The 24,487-nt window shown below is 44.3% G+C and overlaps 1 protein-coding gene across 1 annotated transcript in view; it reads right to left on the bottom strand.

The window, feature by feature from the left end:
- Positions 1-822: 822 nt before the first annotated feature.
- The window catches only part of NIPAL4 (NIPA like domain containing 4), a 48,537-nt gene continuing 24,872 nt past the window's right edge, over positions 823-24,487 (bottom strand). Inside the window, exons 2-7 of the mRNA XM_068273772.1 lie at positions 10,404-10,435; positions 8,227-8,469; positions 6,249-6,305; positions 4,638-4,728; positions 4,376-4,536; positions 823-1,528 (exon numbers count right to left, since the gene is read on the bottom strand). Coding sequence (XP_068129873.1) covers positions 879-1,528; positions 4,376-4,536; positions 4,638-4,728; positions 6,249-6,305; positions 8,227-8,469; positions 10,404-10,435 — 1,234 coding nt within the window. The 3' untranslated portion in view covers positions 823-878. The remainder of the gene's footprint in view (positions 1,529-4,375; positions 4,537-4,637; positions 4,729-6,248; positions 6,306-8,226; positions 8,470-10,403; positions 10,436-24,487) is intronic.

Here is a 24,487-nt window from a genome sequence, read left to right as displayed (position 1 = left end):
GGTGGAATACTGGGCTGCTTAAAAGGGAGTGAATAATTGCAGCACTTGGGGGCCTGGAGGAGGTATCGGCTGGACTTAAGGTGACAGGAGGGGTTAATGGCTGCAATACTGTATGCAGTGCAGTCATCAACCCCTCCTGAACCCCAAGTACAGCCATACACTTTGCTGGGTAGACTTATACTTGAGTCAATAAAAATTTCAACTTAAGAGGGTTGAATATTGGAGTCAACGTATACGCGAGGATGACTTGTATTTGAGTATATACGGTAAATCAATAGTATTCTGTTATAGGAGTGTAGATCTACTCAGTTCCCTGCTGGACTCCCAACACTGTTCAATAAGGATGTAGTCATCAAGTCTTCTGCGACATTCTGTAGCTTTGGTAGATACTGGCACTTCCTGCTCCAGGGATACTCAGACTCATACCCATATCATGACAGGAAAGGAGGCAAAATCCTCCCGCAAATCCAAAATTAGTATTTAATGAAGCAAAACCCAACTATGTACACAATCTACAAAGAGTAACCCAATTTCTTTTTTGTTGAAGTTGAACCAACGACAGTGAATCCTGATCGGCTTGTCGTGAGTTTCAGGTCCATATTGTGCGTTAAAAACAAATGCAATACAGTCATAACTGAGGTTAACAGTCATGAAAATTTCCATGATACGAGGTCCTCAGATTTTAAACCAGAAGGCCAGTCATTCACCCCAACTCTCCCCCCCCCCCCCCCCCCTCCCCAATAGGACCCAAAAGTATGTGTTTTAATGACGCATGGTTTCTGTAAACGCCTCATTTTATGGTCTTCATCAAGACAACCAAGTACGAACGAAAGCGTTCAAAGTCAAAACAATCCATGTAGAAGAACAGTGTGGACAGTCTACGTGTAAATAACAAACACTTTGGGAATACCAGTAGGCTCCATCTCCATGTTGTCTACTAAGGTGATCTTGTCCTCATCCTTAGCCTGGTTTGTGTCCTCCGCTTTGTCATCTTCCTCCTTTGTAGTCTCTTCGACTGGCGTCATTGCCATGGTTTGTAGCTGTTGCTGAATGGTCTTCAAGCTGATGTCCAGGTTATTGAAGGCATGGAGCATGAAGACTCCCAAAATGATGATGAGGAAGCCACAGACAGCACCCACCCCATCAAACGGGGACATGGACGACCATTCCTTAAACAGAATGAGCGACGTTGTGATGACTACTGTGGTGAATAAGACATAGTAGATGGGGAAGACCAGGGATGTGTTGAAGACATCAAGAGACTTGTTGAGGTAGTTCACCTGGGTGACGACAGATATGACCAGAATGGGGATGAGGATATAAGGCAAAGCGTTCTTGTAGACCGGCAGACTTGCAAAGAGGCCCTTGACAGCAATTCCCAGGCCTTTTACAGAAGACACCGAAAAGGCTCCTAATAGTGAACAGATTGCCAAATACACAAGGATGTTTCTGTTGCCATATCGCGGTGAAAAAATGAAGATCAGGAATGCGCAAATGATGAAGAGGACACTGATGTACGCGATAAAAGCTGTGAAATAAAGAGACAAGGTCAAATAAGAATAAAGGATCTACCTGTAGAAAAAATGATATCTTTCACTTATGTAGCCATGACATACAACAGATAGTAAAAAAAAAAATCTCCAGGTCTGAAATTTTGGACTAGCCCATCTCCTCATGGGGGATTTTCAGTGTTTTTTTTTATTATTTTCAAATGCACTACCTGGAAAGTACCTTTAGGCCAGAAACCCACTAGGAGCGATTTCTAATCGCTAGTGGTTTGAAAAAAAAAACTCTTGCTAATGCAATGCTATGGGGGATTTTTATAAAATCACATCGCTCAAGTGGGATCACACCCATAGCATTACATTAGCAAGAGTTTTCAAATCGCGAAGCGCTCCGAAAATCACGCCTAGCGGGTTCCAGGCCTTACACCAGTGCTGGGAAGTCGGTCTCCTGTGCACACTATTCTGGCAGTTGAAGTGTGTCCCTGCCATCCAGGTAGTGCTTCTGGATATAAAAGAATTCCTGAAAAACACCCAGGAGGAGATGGATTAGTCCAAAATCTGTCACATTTTACTGTCTACTGTAAAATTCAGGAACATAGGAACAAGGTAATTTATAGTGCATTTTATTTTGGGAGTTGGGACAGATTACCAACTAATACAGGTGTATTTTACATTTTACTAATTTTTGGGCTAGTGGTACAAGTTGTATCAATTCCTCCTTTGAATCTACATTAGTCACTTATGTCCTACACACCTATATTCAGGACTTCTGATGAGCTTTCCTCACCTCTGGAACAAGTACTCAATAAGAACCCCTCCTTTTTGGATGGATCTCAAGCTATGCACACACAAAGCATAGCTCCCAACTGTCCCTCTTTTGGAGGGACAGTCCCTCTTTGGGAGCCCTGTCCCCCCGTCCCTTTCTCCTCCTCATTTGTCCCTCTTTCTATGTAAATATATATATTTCTCTACTAACAAATTAGTTTGATTGACTCTAAACTTTATTCCCATTCTTTAAATTGATATATTACTAACTTTAAAATGTTAATATGAAGGAAAATGAACCAGGATAGAAAGGACCAGTGTGGTTTGAATTATAAAACATGTTTTTCTTATTAAATCTTTATGGTATGCGTGACTAGGGGTGTGGCAGGGGCGTGGCTTAAGTGTCCCTCTTTCTCTGCTCCAAAGTTGGGAGGTATGCCTAAAGTACACCTGTGAAGATAGATAGATCGATCTGTATCTCAGATTCATCTTGAGCCATCACCGTCTGCACAGTACAGCATGGGACTCGGCTATTTGTGCCGGAGCTCGTGGGGAAGCAGATACTGCACCTACACAAGGCTCCTGACAAGCACCAACAAGGGGATTTTCTGTAGAGCCAGCGCTGGGTTCCCTCTGTTGAGGAGGATGGGGTAATTTTTAGGATTCAGAGTCTCTCTCCCCCCCCCCCCCCCCCTAAAGCTGGAGTCAGGGAGGTCAAACTTTCTGCTCTCTGCACAAGTGTTCTAATGACTGCATCTGCTCAGCCACCATACCTCCCAACGTTTTGAGATGAGAAAGGAGGGACACTTAAGCCACGCCCCTGCCACACCCCTGATTACGCCCCCGACACACCCTTAGTCACGCAAACCATAAAGATTTCATAAGAGAAATAGGTTGTTTTATAATTCAGACCACACTGGTCCTTTCTATCCTGATTCATTTTTCTTCATAGTAACATTTTAAAATTAATAATATACCAATTTAAAGGATAGAAATAAAGTTTAGAGTCAACCAACACACTTTTTTTAGTAGAGATAGATAGATAGATAGATAGATAGATAGATAGATAGATAGATTTACATAGAAAGAGGGACGAAGTCCTGAAAGAGGGACAAATGAGGAGGACAGAGGGACAGGGCTTCCAAAGAGGGACTGTCCTTCCAAAAGAGGGACAGTTGGGGGCTATGTCAGCTACTGATAAGGGGGGGGAGGAGGGGGGGGGGGGGGGGGTCGAGAAGAAAAAAATAATCAAATCGCTCTAAAAAGCGATGAACAGAGTGATTTTCCAAGCACTTTTTTTTAGTACAGTTAATTTATAGGTCAAACTAAAGGGAAAAAAAAATGCAAAAACACACACTACACCAAAATGCTCCCAAAAATCGCTAGGCACATGCCTGAAACCGCTTTGAAAAAAAGCTTCAAAAAACACCTAGCTTTTGCGATTACGCAGGTGCTTTTAGGTGTGCACCAGCCCTTAAAGTGTACCAGAACGGTCATAAAAAGAGGATTGGATACTCGCCCACGGCTTCCTCCAGCAGCATAAACACACGAGAGTCCCCCGCCGTCCTCCTGCGGCCTGCCGTTCAGCCCTGATAACTGGTTCAGTCAGGTCCAGTCTGGGTCGTCTGCGCATTCGTGGAAGGTCTGTGCTTACGCAGAAACCCCGACTGACGCAACTGTGCCAGTTACCGGGGCTGACCGCAGCTGAACGGCAGACCGCGGGGGTATTGTGTGGAACTCACACACGTTTATGCTGCTGGAGGAAGCCACGAGTGAGTATCAAATCTTTTTATGACAGCTCTGGTTTACTTTAAAACTCTTTTCTTAGCTTAAAACATTTTTTTCCTTTGCATTTTTTAAAATAGATTTTCTCAAAAACATGGTCTATTTGTAAAATTATTTCCTTGACTTATTCCTACTATTCCCGATGATAATAGCGCGTATCGGGCCTTTGTGATTAACAGCTAAAATCAGCACAAAATTATGAATTTATTATACAAAATCAAATGAATGTCAAAATCATAATTACATATGGCGGCAATTGCAAAAATGTACGTAATCATAATTGGCAGATTACGATCAGTACGGTTTAATGGCCTTCATACCTGGCTCCTGCAGCTTGGAGGTCATATCTTCTAAGGTGGTCACCTCTTGTTCCTCAGGGGAGTGGATCACCAGAACTGTGCTCCCCAACACACTGAGTGCACAGCCCAGCTTCCCCAGGAGGTTCAGGCGTTCCCCCAGCAAATAGGATGACATCACGGCACTGAGGAACAACAAAAGGGGGACAGTTAGAGACTGCAACAGATTCATACTTGTGCGATACGGTATCAAGCCAAATGGCTCTGCCATCATTGTAGGACGTACCTGATCAGCACACTGAGCGCCCCCAGTGGCGTCACAATAGTCGCCGGCGCAAAGGCATAAGCAGCAAAATTGGCGACTTCTCCTCCTCCCACTGCAAAGACAAGAATATAAATGCGTTGTTAGAAATTCAAAAACATAAAAAAAAAAAAAAACACAGATACTGTTTGCTTTGCATTTATGACATTTTTATACTTTACAAGTTGTTGACCCGTCGTTGCCCGGGTATGTATTTGGCTGCTGTTGGCCCTGCCCACTTTTTCTAACCCTAACACACAAACACTCAGTGACCAAGTTTGTGAGCTCTGGGGTCCTTGGCATCAATCATTTGTATTTTCCCAGTGAAATGAAACAAATCTGATTGGCTGTTTGTGGCTCCGCCCCCTGAACCCCAGTGACCCAATAACCAACTGTATCAGGTTTGAGGCTTGTGCCATTAACAGTGTAAGAATGGCAGCAATTTAAATATTCCCCTTGAAACTCAACAGACGAATGTTGAGTGGCTTTTTAGGCTCCACCCACTTTTCTGAACAACAATCCCAGACACCCAGTAACCAGCTGTGCAAAGTTTGAGATCCCTGCTATTAACAGTGAAGAAGGGCTGCAGTTTACATTTTTCCAGGGACATTTGTTTTTGACTCCACCCACTTTTTATAACCTGGACACAGAGTCACTCAATGACCAAGTTTGTGAGCTTTCACGTTCCTGGCATCAACAATGTGTAAATGGAAGCAGTTTTATCCACCAAAGAAATCTGATTGGCTGTTTGTGGCTCTGCCCCCTTTACTGAATTTGAACCTCAGTCACCACCCAATGACCCACTTGAGGTCCCTGTCAAGCTCATTAATGACGGCATACACGGTAGTATGGCACACGTGGGATGCCTTGATGTTGCAGGCAGTGCTGCTTGGATACCCCTTTTCAAAATCCGGATCCGATTCCCAATGTGTTTGGGTTATTGTTAAACTTTTGGTTAAATAAAGAGGGGCTGCTTTGGCCTTAAAATTCATCCAACGCCAAGTAGTCTGTTTTATTTTAGAGATTTAAGAATGGGGTTGAAAAATGGTGGAATGGGGACTAGGCTCTACCATTATGACTGTGGGAGGGGGAGAGAAAGAGCACAGGGGAGGACACACACACTTCAAGGAGGTGGCAAAGAAAATGCCCACATCCCATCTTTTTGAGAGGAGAAAGAGGGACACTTAAGCCACGCCCTTGCCACACCCCTATTACACCCCCAGCACACCCCTAGTCACACAAAGCTTTCATAAGAAAAACAGGTTTTATAATTCAAACCACACTGTGGTCCTTTCTATCCTGGTTCATTTTCCTTCATATTAACATTTGGGAAAAAAGGAAATAAATTGAAGGAAGGGAATAGAGTTTGGAGTCAATTAAACACATTTTTCAATAGAAAAATACATATATTTACACAGATCTGTAAAGCAGTCCTGAAAGAGGGACACATGAGGAAGAAAGAGGGACAGAGGGATTGGGATCCCAAAGCGGGACTATCCCTCCAAAAGAGGGACAGTTGGGAACTATGAAAATGTAATAAACATAGCAGGTACTGTTTATGACCAATTTGTATTCTTCAGTTATAATATTGCTTACTTGTGAGAAATCCAGCCCACCATAGCCAGTCTTTCAGGTATCCATGTCCACCAGCACCTAAAGAAATGGAAGTATCAGAGAAAGTGAAACAAAAAAAGAAGAAAAAACAAAAACAAACAAAATAAATAAATAAAATAAATAAAAGCACACACTAATTTGCAGTTTCCTAGACTCTCATATTCTTAAAGAGAGTCTGAAGCAAGAATAAATCTGGCTTCAGACCTCATAGATAGCAGGGGTATGTGTGCCCCTGCTAAACCGCCGCTATCCCGCGGCTTAACGGGGGTCCCTTCACCTCCAAATCCCCCTCCGTGCAGCGGGGGAGCGCTTCCTGGTTGGGGCAGGGCTAACCGCCGCAGCCCTGCCCCACGCGCGTCTGTCAGCTGCGTATCTCCGCCTCTCCCCCGTCCCTCTGTCTTCCTTCACTGAGAGGGGCGGGGGAGAGGCGGCGATGCGCGTCTGATAGACGCGAATGGAGGCAGGGCTGCAGCCGTTAGCCCTGCCTCCAGGAAGGGAAGATTTACGACCAAGACTATGACCAAGTCTTGGAGGGGTGGGTTTGGGGGTGAAGGGACCCCCGTTTAGCGGCGCGATAGCGGCGGTTTAGCAGGGGCACACATGCCCCTGCTAAGTATGAGCTCTGAAGCGAGATTTATTCTCGCTTCAGAGTCTCTTTAAGGGACATACACATCCAATTTTTATGGGACAATTTTACAACCTCCATGAAGTATGAGAGCTTACTTACACAATCTGCTTATAGTAGTCTGTTGACCCTCATAGTACGTGGAGGTGGTAAATTTGGCCAGTCCTTGATCGGTCAAAATTGAAAGTGTTTGCACAGTTAAGAGCACACCCGGCGGTATTTGTTCCATATCCGTATTGCACAGATCCAAGGGGCGTAACAATAGACCCTGCAAGGGATGCAGCTGCAGGGGGGGGCCGTGGGTGAAGACGTTTCTTTTCCTTGTCCTGAGACTGACTACTAAGGGGGAAAAAAAAAAAACACTTTCTGCTCTCTGCACAATTGTTCTAATGAGTGCATCTGCTCAGCCACTAATATCATACAAAGTTTTGCAGACAAACATTTGATTTATCAGAGAAGCTAATGTAATTGATAGAGAAAACGTGTGCAGTGCTTAAATGCTGTCTGTTTTTAATCTGCATGGGGAAAACATATTACAGCATGCACTAGCCAACTGATTAACATTGGTTCTCAGTTTTCCTGTGCAGAAAGCAGGGGTGGGGGGCATCCAAAGATTTGCAGGGGGCGGTGGGGGGGGGCAGTGATTTCTAGTTCCATCCAACAGATCCGTACCACTCAGGAGTGGATGTCTGGCCTTCATCTGACAAATGGCAACAACTCACTTTTACAAAAGGAAATAAAATTTTGTTGCGTTGGGACCGGTCTGTTGTGGAAATGCAGCAGATAAAATTGGGGGGGGGGAGGCGGGCGGTTAAAGTAAAGGCCCGTACACACGCCGTACTAAAAGGGAACGACGGGTCCGTCGTCACCTCCCGCTGTGCGGCTTTTCAGCAGACAGTCCCGCGTGTGTACAGTCTGTCGGCGGACTGATAAGGCTGTTTCTGAGCGATCCGACTGTTTCGCTGGAACGCCCGCCCAGCGGGAGGTGACGCCGGACCAGTCGTTGCCTTTAGGCATCGGTTAGGGGCGATTCATTTGGGGAATTTGTTGTAGAGGGGGTGTGGCATTAGGCAACAAGCATTTTTTTCTTCTTTTCTATAGTGTCAGGTTCAGAGATAGTAAATTATCAGTAATTTTTACTAATTATTTTACTATCATAAGTGCATCGAGCCCAACAGTAGAATATGAGTAATTTTACCGATTTTCGACTAGCGGACACCTTCGGGGCCTTTTATGCATGTACGCCTCTTATCCATCATGCTGCCCCCTTTAAGAATGAAGTCCCTCCCCAGACCTCCAATGTCTCTGTGACCCTTCCGCTGTGCCCAATCCTACCTGCTCTAGTCTGGCCATGTTTTGACAGCCGCAGAAGACCTTTCTTCTTCAGGATGACGCTGCTGCCAATCAGGATGCTGGAAAGGACAGCCAGCCCCAGGCCAATAAGGAAGTCATAGCTGGTGCTGGTGGAAGAGGCGATGCTGACATCGAGAGTCCCGTTTTGGTGATTGGACAGGTTGGCATCACTCAGGATCTGACAGACCACCTGTTGGGAAGCGCAGGTCAGCGTCACCAGTGTTCCTGTAATAAAGAGGACATGTTTATCAGTATTACTCAGTTACACTGCACATAACTCTTAGGCAAGATACACAATGCACCACCATCTGCACTATGGCTCTCATTCAATTCATGTTTTCTCCCAAGTTTTCCCTTGCTATGTTCTTGTTGTTCTGTAGCCGTGTAGGAAGGATGGAGTGGGAGAGATAAGTCAGAGAACAATGGTCTTGAATGAGATGTACAGCAGTCCAGATACCTCGTCAATACACTGGAGTTGTCGTACACACACACCAACCCTAACTCCACTGCTGCCATCTAGTCCAACTCTAGACCTCGACGGTCAAGTTCTTCACACATTTATGAAAATAACTCAAAAGTAATTGATGGGAGTGAATCAGGAGAGGTGTGGTTCATCCAGTAGAACACATTTCTCCATTCTTCAGTCCACCCTAAACACTGGCATGGATGTGGCCCTCAAGGACTGGAGTTGGACAGCCCTGATTTATTGGGTACAAAGCTTAATGCTCGGCAATTGCTGCCTCTTCTCGCCAAGTTCTTCATTGGCTCCCAGGACTCAACTGTTGACTCTAACCTACAAAGCTCTCCACAGTCTCTCTCTTACATGACCTAAATAATTTCTAGACACCACTGATTATTTACACCCTGCACACAAATTTCTTCTGTCCTCAACTGGAATAACTTTCTCAAATGCCCCAATAGAGCAGAGTCCCAGTTATCCAGAACGCAACCAACCAGCAGTCTCAACCAACCAGCACAAATCTCCAGCAGCATCACAGTGGTGCTGCCTAAAAAGTTGAAGGCCAACTTTTTAGGCTGTTTTGGGGCTCTATTGCGATTAAAGTGTGCCCGAGACGGGGAAGGGGAAAAATGAATACATACATAGGGCTTCCTCCAGCCCCCTCCATGCAGATCGCTCCGTCCTCCGCCTCCTGGATCTTCTGAAACTGGCCACAAAAAGTCTTCCAGTTGGCACAGGCGCAGTCTGCCACATATGTTCCATCACGCGTACTGTGGCGGAGGAAGCGATCTGCGTGGAGGGGCTGGAGGAAGCCTTAGGCATGTATATTAAAAAAAAAAAAAAAAAAAATTCTTTCCTTGCCTCTCAGGTCCTCTTTAAAAAGACTGAGTTCCATGGCTCCCCCAAGGTTAATATACTGTTTCAATAACTGTATTAACATTTAATACAGAGGTCATGCCATGGTATGTATAGAGTGGGGTATAGCGCTGTATTAGCTGGGCCTATAATACAGAGATCATGGTATGCATTTAGAGTGAGGTATAGGACTGTACTAGGTAGGCCTGTTTTTTATCTTCCAACCCCTGTCAGTGCCGGATAAGCGCGACTCTACTGCACAAAACTTCACAGGAGCTACTTCTCTCTTCAGGAATACCCTCCCAAAACAGAATAGACAACTCTCCAACCCTAAGGGCTGATCGCCAGTGATTGATTGATTGATTGGTCCAACGACAGGCTGCATTACATTTACATGGAAGTTGGAGTTGCAAGTTGGATTTATTTGCCTCTCATTGACCAGCGACACTGATTGGAAGCCTCCATCTGTCCAATCTGTTTTGAAAAAAAACAGGTGGCTTGAGTAGTCGTACATATATAATGGTTTGTTGTGTTACAGATGATCAATTAGATGAATTTTCTGAGTTTACAGGTAAGTATCATGCAACTTGGGGGGGGGGGGGGTCAGGAGGAGAAGAGCATGACTCAGCACCTTCTGAGGACAATTGGCTCAGTTTCTCCTTACCTGCCTTTTACATGGAAACTCAAAAAAATGAGCATGTCATTGATCATCTCTGGTGATTGCACAAGCTCTGAAAGGCTGGTTTTTCTGCAGTCTTTGTTATAGAAAGTGCCCCCTGGCTATATGGACTCCCAGAGTGGTCACTGTGGCAGTAAAAGGATCCCAGTACAATGGAACAAATACCTGTTACCTGGCAACCCGAATCCACTGATTTCCTGTCCGACAACAGGCCGGACTCTTAGCTGGTCACAGCAGAGGGATTTGTTGGGTTAATAGCCGGTCATTTTATGTTTGCGATAATTAACTTCAGAGCGTTACTTCTGTTATAATTCACTTTTTTGCTTCGACACCAGCAACTTCTTAGAGTTGCACCTGACAGACTGAGATAACTTGACTCTCACACAGCAAGCATTATTGGAGATAGACCGTTCTCAGGCGTCTTCAAAGTACAAGGAGTTTATTCAATACACAGATATACAGATACAGTTCGTCATATCTTAGCCAAGCAGATTTTCATGTTGCGTTGCAGCTTCTTGATTACCTTCCTAGTGATGGTAATCAGGTGATCTCCTGTCTATACTATGTTACATCCTCTGGTGCTAGTAAAAAAGGGCGCACAGGGATAGTGGACAAAAAGGGCGCCGCCATAGACTGCAATGCAAAATATCGGCTATTCGGCGCCCGACAGGAAAAAAGGGCGCCCGAGAAATAGCGGTTACAGGGATCGTGTTAACAAAAGTTTCCGTTTACAGAATAAGGTTTATAACAAATATCGTTTACAAGTTCGTTTTGAGTTTCTGTTATACTTATTTTTTCGTTTTTAAATTTCGCTTATATCAGTTTTACTTATTATTTAGTTTAAAAATTTCGCTTACAAGAGTATAACAACTAAATTTTTGTTTACACTTCTTTGATCATTTAAAAATTTGTTTTCATATGTATAACGCGTAAATACCGTTTTCAACCTTATTGTATTAGAAATGCATCGCTTTTGGTATTAACTTTGTTTTTACACTTCTAATGCGTGGATTATAGTTACTAAAATATCGCTTTTAATATTACTGTTATTTTAAGGTTGTTTTTACACTTATAATGCATTGATTATAGTTACTAAAATATCGCTTTTAATATTACTGTTATTTTAAGATTTCTAATGCTTGTAAGGCTAGCTATTGTATTGTATATATTTATATATACTTTTCTCTATTTATAATATTAATGTATACGTGATTTTAAGGCTATTTTAAGGCTATTTATTCTATTACAAATATATAAATTATTTTATTCATGTTATTTGTAGAGAAGTATTTTAAGGATTAAATATATTATTGTTTATATGTGTTTATGGTGTTTGTGCGGTGGATATGGTTAGGTTTAGGCATTACCAGGGGGGTCTAGGGGTTAGGGATAGGTACAGGGAGGGTTAGGTATAGTTACAGTATAATATACGCAATCAGGGGGTGGTTAGGGTTAGGCACCACCAGGGGAGTCTTAGGGTTAGGCACCACCAGGGGGTCTTAGGGTTAGGCACCACCAGGGGGTGTCTAGGGGTTAGGGATAGGTACAGGGAGGGCTCTGTGTGAGAGTAAGGTTAGGCATAGTTACAGCACAATATATGTAATATATACAATTTATTAAACTATATATATTTAAACAAAGAGGGGTCTAGGGGCTAGGGATAGGAAGAGATCTGTGTGAGCCTACAGTTTGGTATAATTAGAGTAAAATATCTGTAAAACCTACCATTGCATTGCTATGCTTAATACAAGTGTAAATATCGTTTTTGTTATAGACGATATTTGACGTTTCTTTTCAGAATTCGTTTGTTGTTATAGACGGTATTTTGCCATTTCATTTCCATTTAACCTATTTAGCACTAAATTTTCGTTTACAACCCCTTAAAAGAAAAATATGGTTTTGCAATAAAACTTAAAATTTCGGCTATACCCCGCGCCCTTTTTTCCAGGCGCCCTTTTTTGATACACGCACATCCTCTAGACCAGTGTTTCTCAACATTTTATTGGTATGTACCCCTTTTAAAACCCTGTACTCACCAAGTACCCCCGGCATAGTAAACATTATCACCACAAGTACCCCTTGACAAACATTTTATAGTACATGATCATTTGTTCTAAACAATTTCCAAGCATTTTATTATTGCTTTTAATTAGCTAAAATGCTAATTTGGTGTTTAAATAAGATTTACCATTTTCTAAAACTATAAAATTTGTTATTCTTGGTTAAGTATATCAAGCCAGAGTACCCCCTTGGAACCATCAGAAGTACCCCCTGGGGTACGCGTACCGCACGGTGAGAACCTAGGCTCTAGACTACCTATGTACAGCATACATCATATCAGAACAGAAATGGATTATATAAAGGTTTAAGCCAGCAGGGACAGGTAGCAAGACAGAAAGAGTGCTACTCCATACTCCGGCTGTGGGATTTATATGAACCAGAAAGAGTTAAATGTGACCCCATCTGAACCATCTATGATTGGTTCAGATCCCTTGTGATGTCAGGACACACCTACTCGATTAATATTCTATAAGATATTATGCTATAGTTGCAGGAATGTTATGTTTTATAAATATGGCCCATGTTGATTGTTCCCGTAGTCCATTTGTCTGGGGCAGTGTAGGCCTAAGACCTTGGACTAGGAACATCTCAGTATCTGCTTGTATCATCTGCTTCAAGCAGACACAGATGCTTCTGCCTGCATCACGAAAACCTCTATTTAAAAAGGTATACTCTGCGAACAAGCCTTTTACCTAAAACTCAGTCCAAATAACTGAGGCCTACTTAAATTATAACAACTTCCACCAGCCCCGGCCTCCGAAACTGAGGCTTGACCGACAGATCTATCTAGGTGTGCTGGGCCAGAACGTCACGTCTGCCATTACTGCAATGGCCAGGCTCACCACTCCGGTATGAGAATATGGGCCAAATCCTATGAACTTTTCCCCGGAGTATTCTCCAAGGAGATCATTTTTCACCTCTTCTAAAGACTAATTTTTCAGTACTTAGCAATTGAAAAAGTCAGGGGCGTAACAATAGGGGATGCAGTTCCTGCACCCGTGGGAGAGAGCTGGCCACCTACATAGGTGGGGAAGGGGGAAGTCCCCCCCCCCTCTTACCTCAGGCTCTCCCCTCAGTGTGCACCCCTCCTGCAATTATCAGTGGCGGCGGGCAGGAACACATACCTTCCTGCAGGGCCGGATTTGTACTTCCAAGTGCCCTAGGCCAGCTGTCACCAACCTTTCAAACAGTAAAAAAGGGCGCAGGAGGCTAGTGGACAAATTGGGCGCCGCCATTCACTCCCATAATAATTATCGTTTACTGGGCGCCGAACAGGAAAAAAAAGGGCGCCCGATAATAATAACGTTTTCCAACGGCGCCCGAAGATTTTTCATGTTTTATAACTGCTTGTGATGATTTACGTTTCCTATTTCAATAAAACATTATTTTAAATGTTATCCCTGAGGGCCCTTTTCCACTACAGCGTTTGCGATTGCTTAATCGCAAAACCGCAAACCGCTAGTGATTTGTCAAATCGCTACAGTTTGCTTTTAGCATAGGAATCGCGGTAGGTCATTTCCACTACCGCGATTCGTTTTTGACCGGATCGCGATCGCGCGGCGGAGCGATTATTGCCGCGATTTTGCTGTGCATAGCATAGCAAAATCGCGGCCGCGAACGTCGGGGAATCGCCGGTAATTGCGATTCAGCAATCGCTAGCGTTCAGCGTGAACGCTAGCGATTGCTAGTGGAAAAGGGCCCTAAGTGTTTGTAAAACATTATTATTCACGAAACAAAGCGATCAGTACGTAACGTAAATTGTAATATATTTTATCCCTTACTGTTTTTAAAACATTATTCTACACACAATACAGTGATCACTAAGGAGGGTCTTAGGTTTAGGCACCAACAGGGGGGGTCTAGGGGTTAGGGGTAGGTACAGGGAGGGTTACTTAGTAATTTTTTTTTTTTTAAACGTTATTATACGTTTAACTATTTAAACGGAAGATTAACGTTTTTACAATTGCCGATTTCATGCACATTATTTAATGATTTATAACTTTATAAAACATTAATTTTAAACGAAATACAGTACAATTCATTTCTAAACGTTATCCATGCTTATTGTTTAAAACCCAGCGCCCTTTTTTCCCAGCTGCCCTTTTTAACGTACGCACCAACCTTCCCCCTCCCATCAAATAAACCCTCCGAGTAGCGATAACTGGTTTGAATCGGCTCCCCTGCGTTTTGCTGCTCTCCTCTGCCCCTCATTCGGCAAAGAAGCAGTGCATGCTCTGTCTACTCCCTGTCATTTTGCACTCTTGCCTGAATGCACAACACCCGAATTATGCTCATGTATAAGCAGCACTTATGTACTCATGCCCAAAACACTCCCGGCCTCGGCTGCTGTGCACATCAGGGCAGGAGTGCGAAACTGCAAGGAGTGCGAATAGCCAGAGCATGTGCTGCTTCTTTGTCCTCTGTGCGACTGGCTACAGTCAGAGCCACAAACAGGTGACAGGGCAGCGTTATTGAAAGAAGCTCATCCAAAACAGAGAACATGTGAGTAGAAGATCTAAAACTACACATGCTGACATAGATGTGCTTTAAACAGTGACAATACATAGTACTTAGGGCAAGGCAAGGAAGGACAAAAGTTTTGAAGTTTTTAAACAGAATGATAACATTTATTAGCTAACTGAAAATAAAAACGGTGAGCCTAAAAGGGCTTCTTCAGACTTTGTATATTTTTGTAGACATTATACTAACAAGATGTTAGAGCACACAAACTATATATACATTCAGCATCAGAAGGAAAATCAGATCAGACCTGTCGGAAATGATCTATCGAGCGGCGCCGTCTATCTGCCCAAAAAACACTCGGTTCACATCTGCTTAGAAATGCAAAAAATAAATAAATAAATAAAGATTGCCATGGCCATAAAATGTTCTACGCTATACTAGCTGGTGGCATTGTTGGATGTCTTTGCACAAGCCTTTTCACTGCACATGTGTGCCATCCAATTAGCACCACGGCCAATCACAGTGGAGCAGATTGATACGGCGCCATAAGAAATCAAAGCGTAGCAGAAGGAGGCGTGCGCAGGACAAAAGGACACACAATAATTATTATAGATCTTAAAACTACTCCAGACACAAATGTCAGGTGCTTTACAACAAACAGCAAGTAGCAGGGCTTGATTTTAGCTACTTTTTTTTAACCCCCCCCCCCCCCCCCTTTCACCACACACACAGTTTCCTTCATTGCTAATAATTCATTGTGTTAACTGTAAAAAAAAATAAAATTTTGGACCAATCAAAAATCAGCAGGAATTTTTCTTGGCCCAGTGAGAAGTTGCACACACACATGCACAGTATTGGAGTTTCACTGCCTCATCCACTAACCCCTGTGTCTCCTTCCCTAATGTCTCCACCCCACTGCCCTCTAGATTGTAAGCTCGCAAGGGCAGGAACCTCCTCCTAGTGTTTCCTATTTTGCTATAGTTTACGTAATAAACGTGAAGCAACTTTAGTGATATCGCAATCCACACATTATGTATTTGTATTGCTGGATTGTTATACAATGTCTTGCAGGGCCAGGCCAAGGCAGAGGCGAGAGAGGCTCCAGCCTAAGGGCGCAGTGTAGGAGGCCCCCCTCACTCAGCTATCATTCCCCTATTGTGTGTGAAGCAGAGAGAAATAAGAAAAGGGGATACATGGCAGTGACTGCAAGCCAGATAACTAGAGATTAAGGTATTGGGGGCTCTGGGGCACCTCTTAGTCTAATAGCAATCAGTGTGTGACGGCTGGGGTGGGAGGGATGGAGGGGCGCACTTTGGTGTCTCAGCCTTGGGTGCTGGAGGACCTTGTCCTGTCTCTGGTGTTTTGAACTTCTCATGTATATGTTCCCCAATATTTTTATACTATGTACAGTGCTACGGTAGATGTTGGTGCTATATAAATAAAAAACTACAATAGCAAAGCAATACTTATACAAAAAATGCAATTACATTTCAGAAAGACAGACACTCTTTGCTTGGAGGGTGGAGCACCAATTATTGTGTCAAAGAAAATAAAAAAAATTTAAATTTTTTTTAAAAAAAAGCCCACAGCAGTCAGCCAATCATTGCTGGTCAAATTATCCCAGCTACAGCCTTGGGTACAACTGTGTACATAACAGAAGAACTATCGTATCCCAAATCCTCCTGCACAATAGCTGGCCTTCCAGGAATGAGGACTATCCCCTGCTGGATTCAGGTTACCCATAGCTGCAGGACATCTGGATAATCAGAGAGCAAAATGCACTGCTTCCAACAGTCAGCAAGCCAACTGCCCCGACCAGATCCACGCACGTGATATCTGATATGACCCTGGACCTGCACCTCCAACCGTAAGCCTGGCTACACGGTACATGGTGCAACCCAACCAGATCCACGCAGGTGACATGACCCTGACCTGCAACTCCAACCGTAAGCCTGGCTACACGGTACATGGTGCAACTCAACCAGATCCACGCAGGTGACATGACCCTGGACCTGCACCTCCAACTGTAAGCCTGGCTACACGGTACATGGTGCAACCCAACCTGATCCACGCACGTGACATGACCCTGGACCTGCACCTCCAACTGTAAGCCTGGCTACACGGTACATGGTGCAACCCAACCAGATCCACGCACGTGACATGACCCTGGACCTGCACCTCCAACTGTAAGCCTGGCTACACGGTACATGGTGCAACCCAACCATATCCACGCACGTGACATGACCCTGGACCTGCACCTCCAACTGTAAGCCTGGCTACACGGTACATGATACAACCCAAACAGATCCACGTACGTGACATGACCCTGGACCTGCACCTCCAACTGTAAGCCTGGCTACACGGTACATGGTGCAACCCAACCAGATCCACGCACGTGACATGACCCTGGACCTGCACCTCCAACTGTAAGCCTGGCTACACGGTACATGGTGCAACCCAACCAGATCCACGCACGTGACATGACCTTGACCTGCAACTCCAACTGTACTGCAACTCCAACTGAACTGTTTCCTAGCAGAAAATGGCTTCAGAGAGCAGGAAAGAGATAAAAAAGGACCAATAGTTCATAGAATTTAGCTCTGACATACTTCAATGAATGTATTGCTGGGAATACATGGTTTGATTTTGAGCCATTAAGATGGCTCGAATGATAATTTCCGACATGTCTGATCTCCGGCCCGATCGTTTCGCCGCTTGATTCCGCATATAGGACAATGGAAAAAGATAAGAAAAACAAGCGGAAGAAAAGAGAATCGCTGCGTGGAAATCGAGTGGCGAAACAATTCAGTGGAAAATCGAGCCGGGTAATCCCAGCATATCATTGGGCTAAAACAATAAAACAATTAAAATAAAGTATGTTTAAACATAAAACAAAACTGTGGAATATCTTTAGGCTGCTTGCACACCAAGACGTTACAGGCGCACGTTAGTGCGCCTGTAACGCTCCCCCAACGCACAGCAATGTAACACAAGTGGGCTGTTCACACAGCCCACGTTGCGTTACATGTAACGCTGCACGTTCTGTGCAAAGTGCAGCATGCTACGGCGTTGGAGCGGCTATAGCCGCGTTAGACTGTTTGCACATGCGCAGTGGGGGGCGGAGGAGGCGGGGAGAGCCAGCTACAGTAGCCGCGCACATGGCTACTTAATATTCACTGCACTGGCGGGCGCTGATTGGCCGGCGGGACCACGTGATGCGGAGTGTCTCGCTCCGCATCACGTGGTCCCGCTGGCCAATCAGCGCCACTCTGGGAGATATTATGGGCATCGAGCAGCCTAACGCGGCTCACTCTACCGTCGGCTTTTGCAGCACCATACGTTGTGTTAGGTGCACGTTATGCGACCTTAACGTGCCACCTAACACAACGTCTTGGTGTGCAAGAAGCCTAAAAAGCAATTCTTAGGCGAAGGAAGATAGATACAATTGTTTATTTCATTAGTTTATTTTCGCCTCAGGTGTCCTTTAAGCTGGCTATACATTTCTGGCTGCTACCCACGATGCAATTTTCCCATCGGATTGACGGGATATTTCCAACATGTCCGAACTGCTTGCGATCAATAAAGGGATCGATTAGGTGCAGATCTCAAAAAACGATCCCTTTATTGATTGGAAATGATCGTGTGTGTTTTTCCATTAAAAAGCGTTGGGGAAAATGCAAGCTTTTAAATGCACAGAAATGTACATCATGTGCAAATGAGCACATGCAGGAAAACCACATGCATTATTCACATGGGCAAGGGTCACACTTATTTGAATCACATACGTTTTAGGAAACACATAAAAATGATAGTCTATGGGCCACACAAAAAACGCATTGGTATGTGTTTTTTTAAACGCTTAACAAGTTAATTCTTTCTGCATACTTTAGGCAGAACGCATGCGTTCTCCATGCAATGCTTTCCTATGGAAAAAAAATAAAAAATAAATAAAAATAATAATAAAAAAAAAAATTGCGTTTTTGGTGGTTTTTTTTGCACAAGTAAAGTAAAAACGAATTTGAAAATGATTTTTACTTGTTAAATATGCATATTAATGAAAAAATGCAAATGGTTAACATACAGAAAAAAAAAAATATACAAAAAACGCCCATAGCAGAGAACTGATGGTTTTCCGCATGGACAAGTGGGACCTTAGTCTTAAGGTGCGTACACACATGCGACTATAGTCGTTTGAAACGACCGTTCCCGATCATTTCAAACTACGATCGTTTAAAAAAAAGCAACCAACGATCATTAAGTCTAACGACGGACGAGCTAGATCGTTAAAAACGAACGATCTAGCTCGGCGGATTTTTACCAATGACGATCGTTTGCAAAAGTAGTACATCGTTGGAAACGGTCGTTCGTACTAGGCTTGACATGCGCATTTCCCTATTTCTCCATGGAACTTTTCATTTTTATGCGCAGGCGCAATAGTTGCTTTACGTGATGTAACGTTCGTTCTAACGATCAGATCGTTGCACACATTTTAAAACTAACTTTACTTAGGTCGTTTCTTCCTCAATTAAAAGTTTGTTCGTCGTTCTCAACGAACGATCGTTGTCGCATGTGTGTACGTAGCATAATGCTACATACACACTTGAGATAAAAGTCTTTGGAAAATGAAAGATCACAGACTAATTTTACCCCCTTCCATGTAGTATGAGAGCCATACTCTACATAGTCTATTCTATGGAGCTGCACTCCCCATCAGATAGAAATCTTTGCGGGCCCGTTTCCTCTATCGCGAATCTGCATGCGATTCCTGCATGCAGATTCGCACAGCCAATACAAGTGGATGGGCCTGTTTCCACTTGTCAATTTTCCTGAGCGTTTTTCTGTGCAGGATTTTTCTGCACGGCAGAGCCCTCAGAGCCCTGCGTGTGGAATGCATGCGAATCGCCGCTAATGTATTTAATAGGGAAATCGCCTGCGGCTTTGGTATGCGAATTTTCATGGAAAATCAATGGAAAAGCACACTGGCACTGCCATGGTTAAATTCGCATACAGCGTCATCCAGCGAATTCGCATGAAAATTTGCAGACAAGCGCATGCGAAATTCGCATCCGCATGCAAGTTTTTACCACGGCGATTTGCACCGCACAAATGGAAACGGGCCCTGCAAGATGCTGCCCACAAAGATGCTGTACACATGCAAAAGATCCGTTCCTGCAAAATACATTCATAGTCTATGATATCTGCAGATCATCATACACACCTTGTTTAACTGACATTCATCTGCAGATCAGAACCACCAGGATAGATTTTCAGATCGGCAGATAATTGTCTGATCTGCAGATGAATGTCAGTTAAACAAGGTGTGTATGAGGATCTGCAGATCTCAGACTATGAATGCATTTTGCAGATACTGATCTGTTGCAGGAGCTGATCTGTTGCATTGGTACAGCATCTTTGTGTGCAGCATCTTGCAAAGATTTCTATCTGATGGGGAGTTCAGCTCCATAGAATAGACTGTGTAGGTATGGCTCTCATACTACATGGCTCTCATACTACATGGAAGGTGGTAAGATTTCTGTCTGATGGGGAGTGCAGCTCCATAGAATAGACTGTGTAGGTGTGGCTCTCATACTACATGGAAGGGGGTAAGATTTCTGTCTGATGGGGAGTGCAGCTCCATAGAATAGACTGTGTAAGTATGGCTCTCATACTACATGGAAGGTGGTAAAATTGGTCTGTGATCTTTCATTTTCCAAAGACTTTTATCTCAAGTGTGTATGTAGCATAGAGTTCTCCAGGTGCATTGCCCCCAATAATTAGGCTACGCTTACAGCGGTGCGTTGCGGTATAATGGCCGCATTGAAATGCGGCTTGCTGCGCTGCATCACCTCTGCGACGTTCACAGTGCGGTGGGTGCAGTATAACGGCATGCAGTAGCATAATACGCAATACTACATGCAGGTAATAAAAGTAACGCATGCTTTTCATTCACTATATGCTCTATTATATGAGACGCAGTGTGCGGATAACGCACAGCGCTGCTTTCCCGTTACCCCGAACGCAACTCCCACTGTGGACCTATCCTAAAGGCTCATAGACACACTCAATTCAACCGCCTGATTGTTGTCTGATTTTGTGCTGATGGACGACAATCAGGTGTGTGTACATGTGGAAAACGAATAGACGAGCAACTGATAACATTTGATTTGCCCAATCCATCCACCGGACCAACTAACATGACAGTTGGCCGTGTGTACAACGTTGTTTGAACGACTTACTTGTTTTGAATGCAGCCGCATTGTGCAGTCCATCATTTTGCTTGCTTGCACACTAAAGGTGGGTACACACGTCAGATAAAAGTCTTTGGAAAATGAAAGCTCACAGACCAATTTTACCCCCTTCCATGTAGTATGAGAGCCATACTCTACACAGTCTATTCTATGGAGCTGAACTCCCCATCAGATAAAAATCTTTGCAAGATGCTGCACACACAGATGCTGTACACATGCAACAGATCAGTTTCTGCAAAAGATCCGTTCCTGCAAAATGCATTCAGGCCTAGTGCACACCGGAGCGTTTCCGCTGCGGTTTGCGATCTGCTTGCGGGTGCGGATCTGCTAGGGTAATGCATTTCAATGGGGTGGTGCACACCAGAGCGGGTGGCGTTTTGCAGAAACGCATACTCCCGGGCTGCAGCAGATTTTGGATTGCGGATGCGTTTCTGCCTCAATGTTAAGTATAGGAAAAACGCAAACCGCTCTGAAAAACGGCACTTCAGAGCGGTTTGCCAGGCGTTTTTTGTTACAGTAGCTGTTCAGTAACAGCTTTACTGTAACAATACATGAAATCTACTACACCAAAAACGCTACACAAAACCGCAAAACGCTAGCTGAAACGCTGCAGAAAAATAAGAAAAAGCGTTTCAAAATCTGCTAGCATTTTGCGGATCTGCTAGCGGTTTTTGGTGTGCACCAGGCCTCATAGTCTATGATATCTGCAGATCTCATACACACCTTGTTTAAACGGACAATTATCTGTAGACCAGATCCACCAAGTTGGATCTTCAGATCGGCAGATAATTGTCTGATCTGCAGACGAATGTTAGTTAAACAAGGTGTGTATGAGGATCTGCAGATATCATAGACTATGAATGCACTTTGCAGGAATGGATCTTTTGCAGGAACGGATCTTTTGCAGATACTGATCTGTTGCATGTGTTCAGCATCTTTGTGTGCAGCATCTTGCAAAGATTTTTATCTGATGGGGAGTGCAGCTCCATAGAATAGACTGTGTAGAGCAGGGGTCTCATACTACATGGGGGTAAAATTGGTCTGTGATCTTTCATTTTCCAAAGACTTTTATCTGACGTGTGTACGCACCTTTAGTATGGTAATTAGTTGGTCATTTCGTTGGTTGGTTGGTTGGTGCGTGGAAAATACATGTCGTGTAAACGGTTTGTTGTGGGGTCAGTCATGTCGTGGTGTTGGTCGTGCACTTTGTTAGATGTGTGTACAAGCCTTAAAGGACAACTGAAGTGAGAAGAATAAGGAGGCTGCCATCTTTATTTCCATTTAAACAATACCAGTTGCCTGGCAGCCCTGCTGATCTATTTGGCTGCAGTAGTGTCTGGATCACACCAGAAACAAGCATGCAGCTAATCTTGTCAAATATGACAATAATGTCAGAAACACCTGATCTGCTGCATGCTCGTTCAGGGGCTAGGGTTAAAAGTATTAGAGGCAGAGGATCAGCAGGACAGCCAGGCAACTGTATTGTTTAAAAGAAAATAAATATGGCAGCCTCAGTTTGCAGAAAATTGCAGCATAGAGAGGAACTGAAAAAACGTGATTAGCAGAGAATAATCAGGTTCTGCCAACCAATTAACCACCAGCCTTATCAATTGGCTGCTGGTTAATTAAGCTGGTACTGTAGTTGCTTAGGGACAGCAATCAGAATCTGTACTTCATTTAACAGCCAAAACTTAAAAAAATAAAAATAAAGAAATAATATTAAAATTGGAGGAGGCTGATCCAAAACTTTGCACAGGGCAAATCCTATTGCTATTAGTAATCAGTGATTTATAAAGCGTCAACATCATCTGTGGAGCCAACTGCATTCTTGGATTAAATGACAGCATAAATTAATCAAATCAGATTCTGCCAAATTAATCAAAGTATCACCTCTGTGCAATGTTCTGCTTCAGCCAAATTGTAAAAAAACAAAACAAAAAGTACAAGAAATTCTAACTCTCCACATTAGCTATAATAATCAGTAGCAGAGTATCTGGTTGACTCACCATTGGCACAATGGCTGGGTGCTGTTGAAGTCGCCATATATGATGGGCAGAGAGTCAGACCCAATGCTGGTTGGGGTCAGGTCTGTACCCAATGCAGCAGGTTCAGGAGGTTGGGGTCAGGGCTGGACCCAATGCTGCAGGTTCAGGAGGTTGGGGTCAGGGCTGGACCCAATGCTGCAGGTTCAGGAGGTTGGGGTCAGGGCTGGACCCAATGCTGCAGGTTCAGGAGGTTGGGGTCAGGTCCATAACCAATGCTGCAGGATCAGGAGGTTGGGGTCAGGTCTGGACCCAATGCTGCAGGATCAGGAGGGTGGGGTCAGGTCTGGACCCAATGCTGCAGGTTCAGGAGGTTGGGGTCAGGTCTGGACCCAATGCTGCAGGATCAGGAGGGTGGGGTCAGGGCTGGACCCAATGCTGCAGGATCAGGAGGTTGGGGTCAGGTTTGGAACCAATGCTGCAGGATCAGGAGGGTGGGGTCAGGTCTGGACCCAATGCTGCAGGATCAGGTGGTTGGAGTCAGGTCTGGAACCAATGCTGCAGGATCAGGAGGTTGGTGTTAGGTCTGGAACCAATGCTGCAGGATCAGGAGGTTGGGGTCAGGTCTGGAACCAATGCTGCAGGATCAGGAGGTTGGTGTTAGGTCTAGAACCAATGCTGCAGGATCAGGAGGTTGGGGTCAGGTCTGGAACCAATGCTGCAGGATCAGGAGGTTAGGGTCAGGTCTGGAACCAATGCTGCAGGATCAGGAGGTTGGAGGACGTGCTGTATCCCTCCTCTCCGCCTCACCTGGATAGTGAGCTGGGACTGTAGGACAGTCTGCAGAGGTTGGAGTATATACTGTATACCTCCTGTGTATACCTCCTTTGCCTCACCTGGATAGTGAGCTGGGACAGTGTGCAGAGGTTGGAGTAGATGCTGTATACCTGCTCTCCTCTGTCTCACCTGGATAGTGAGCTGGGACAGTCTGTAGCGGTTGGAGTATATGCTGTATACCTGCTCTCCTCTGTCTCACCTGGATAGTGAGCTGGGATTGTAGGACAGTCTGTAGAGTGTTTTACTCCTCCTCTTAATTAGATCTCACACTCTGTGCCTATCCTGGCAGTTTCACCCCTCCCTGGCTGGTTTCAAGGCTCTCACATGAAAACACCTCTTCCAATATACAAGGCAGCAGTCAGCAATGCACACACTGCCATGTTTCCAAACAAAAGGGAAAGGATTGCGTCACTTACTGAGGAGGATGACATTTTATTGTTTCGGGAGGCTGGGAATGCAAGTCCTATGGAGGCTGCTACTATGAGCCCCTTTTTAAAGTGGACCTGTATTTACAGAGTTTAGCCTGGCTTGTAATTCCCCCTCATCTGTGACTAATCACAACTCTCAGGCTACTTGCATACCAAGACGTTGCGTTAGGTGCCACGTTAAGGTCGCATAACGTGCACCTAACGCAAGGCCTGGTGCACTTCGATGTGGA

The sequence above is a fragment of the Hyperolius riggenbachi genome, chromosome 3 (assembly GCF_040937935.1).
Source record: "Hyperolius riggenbachi isolate aHypRig1 chromosome 3, aHypRig1.pri, whole genome shotgun sequence".
NCBI classification, from domain to species: domain Eukaryota; kingdom Metazoa; phylum Chordata; class Amphibia; order Anura; family Hyperoliidae; genus Hyperolius; species Hyperolius riggenbachi.
The sequence above is the reverse complement of the archived record's forward strand: the minus strand, read 5'-3'. Positions and strand labels throughout refer to the sequence as shown.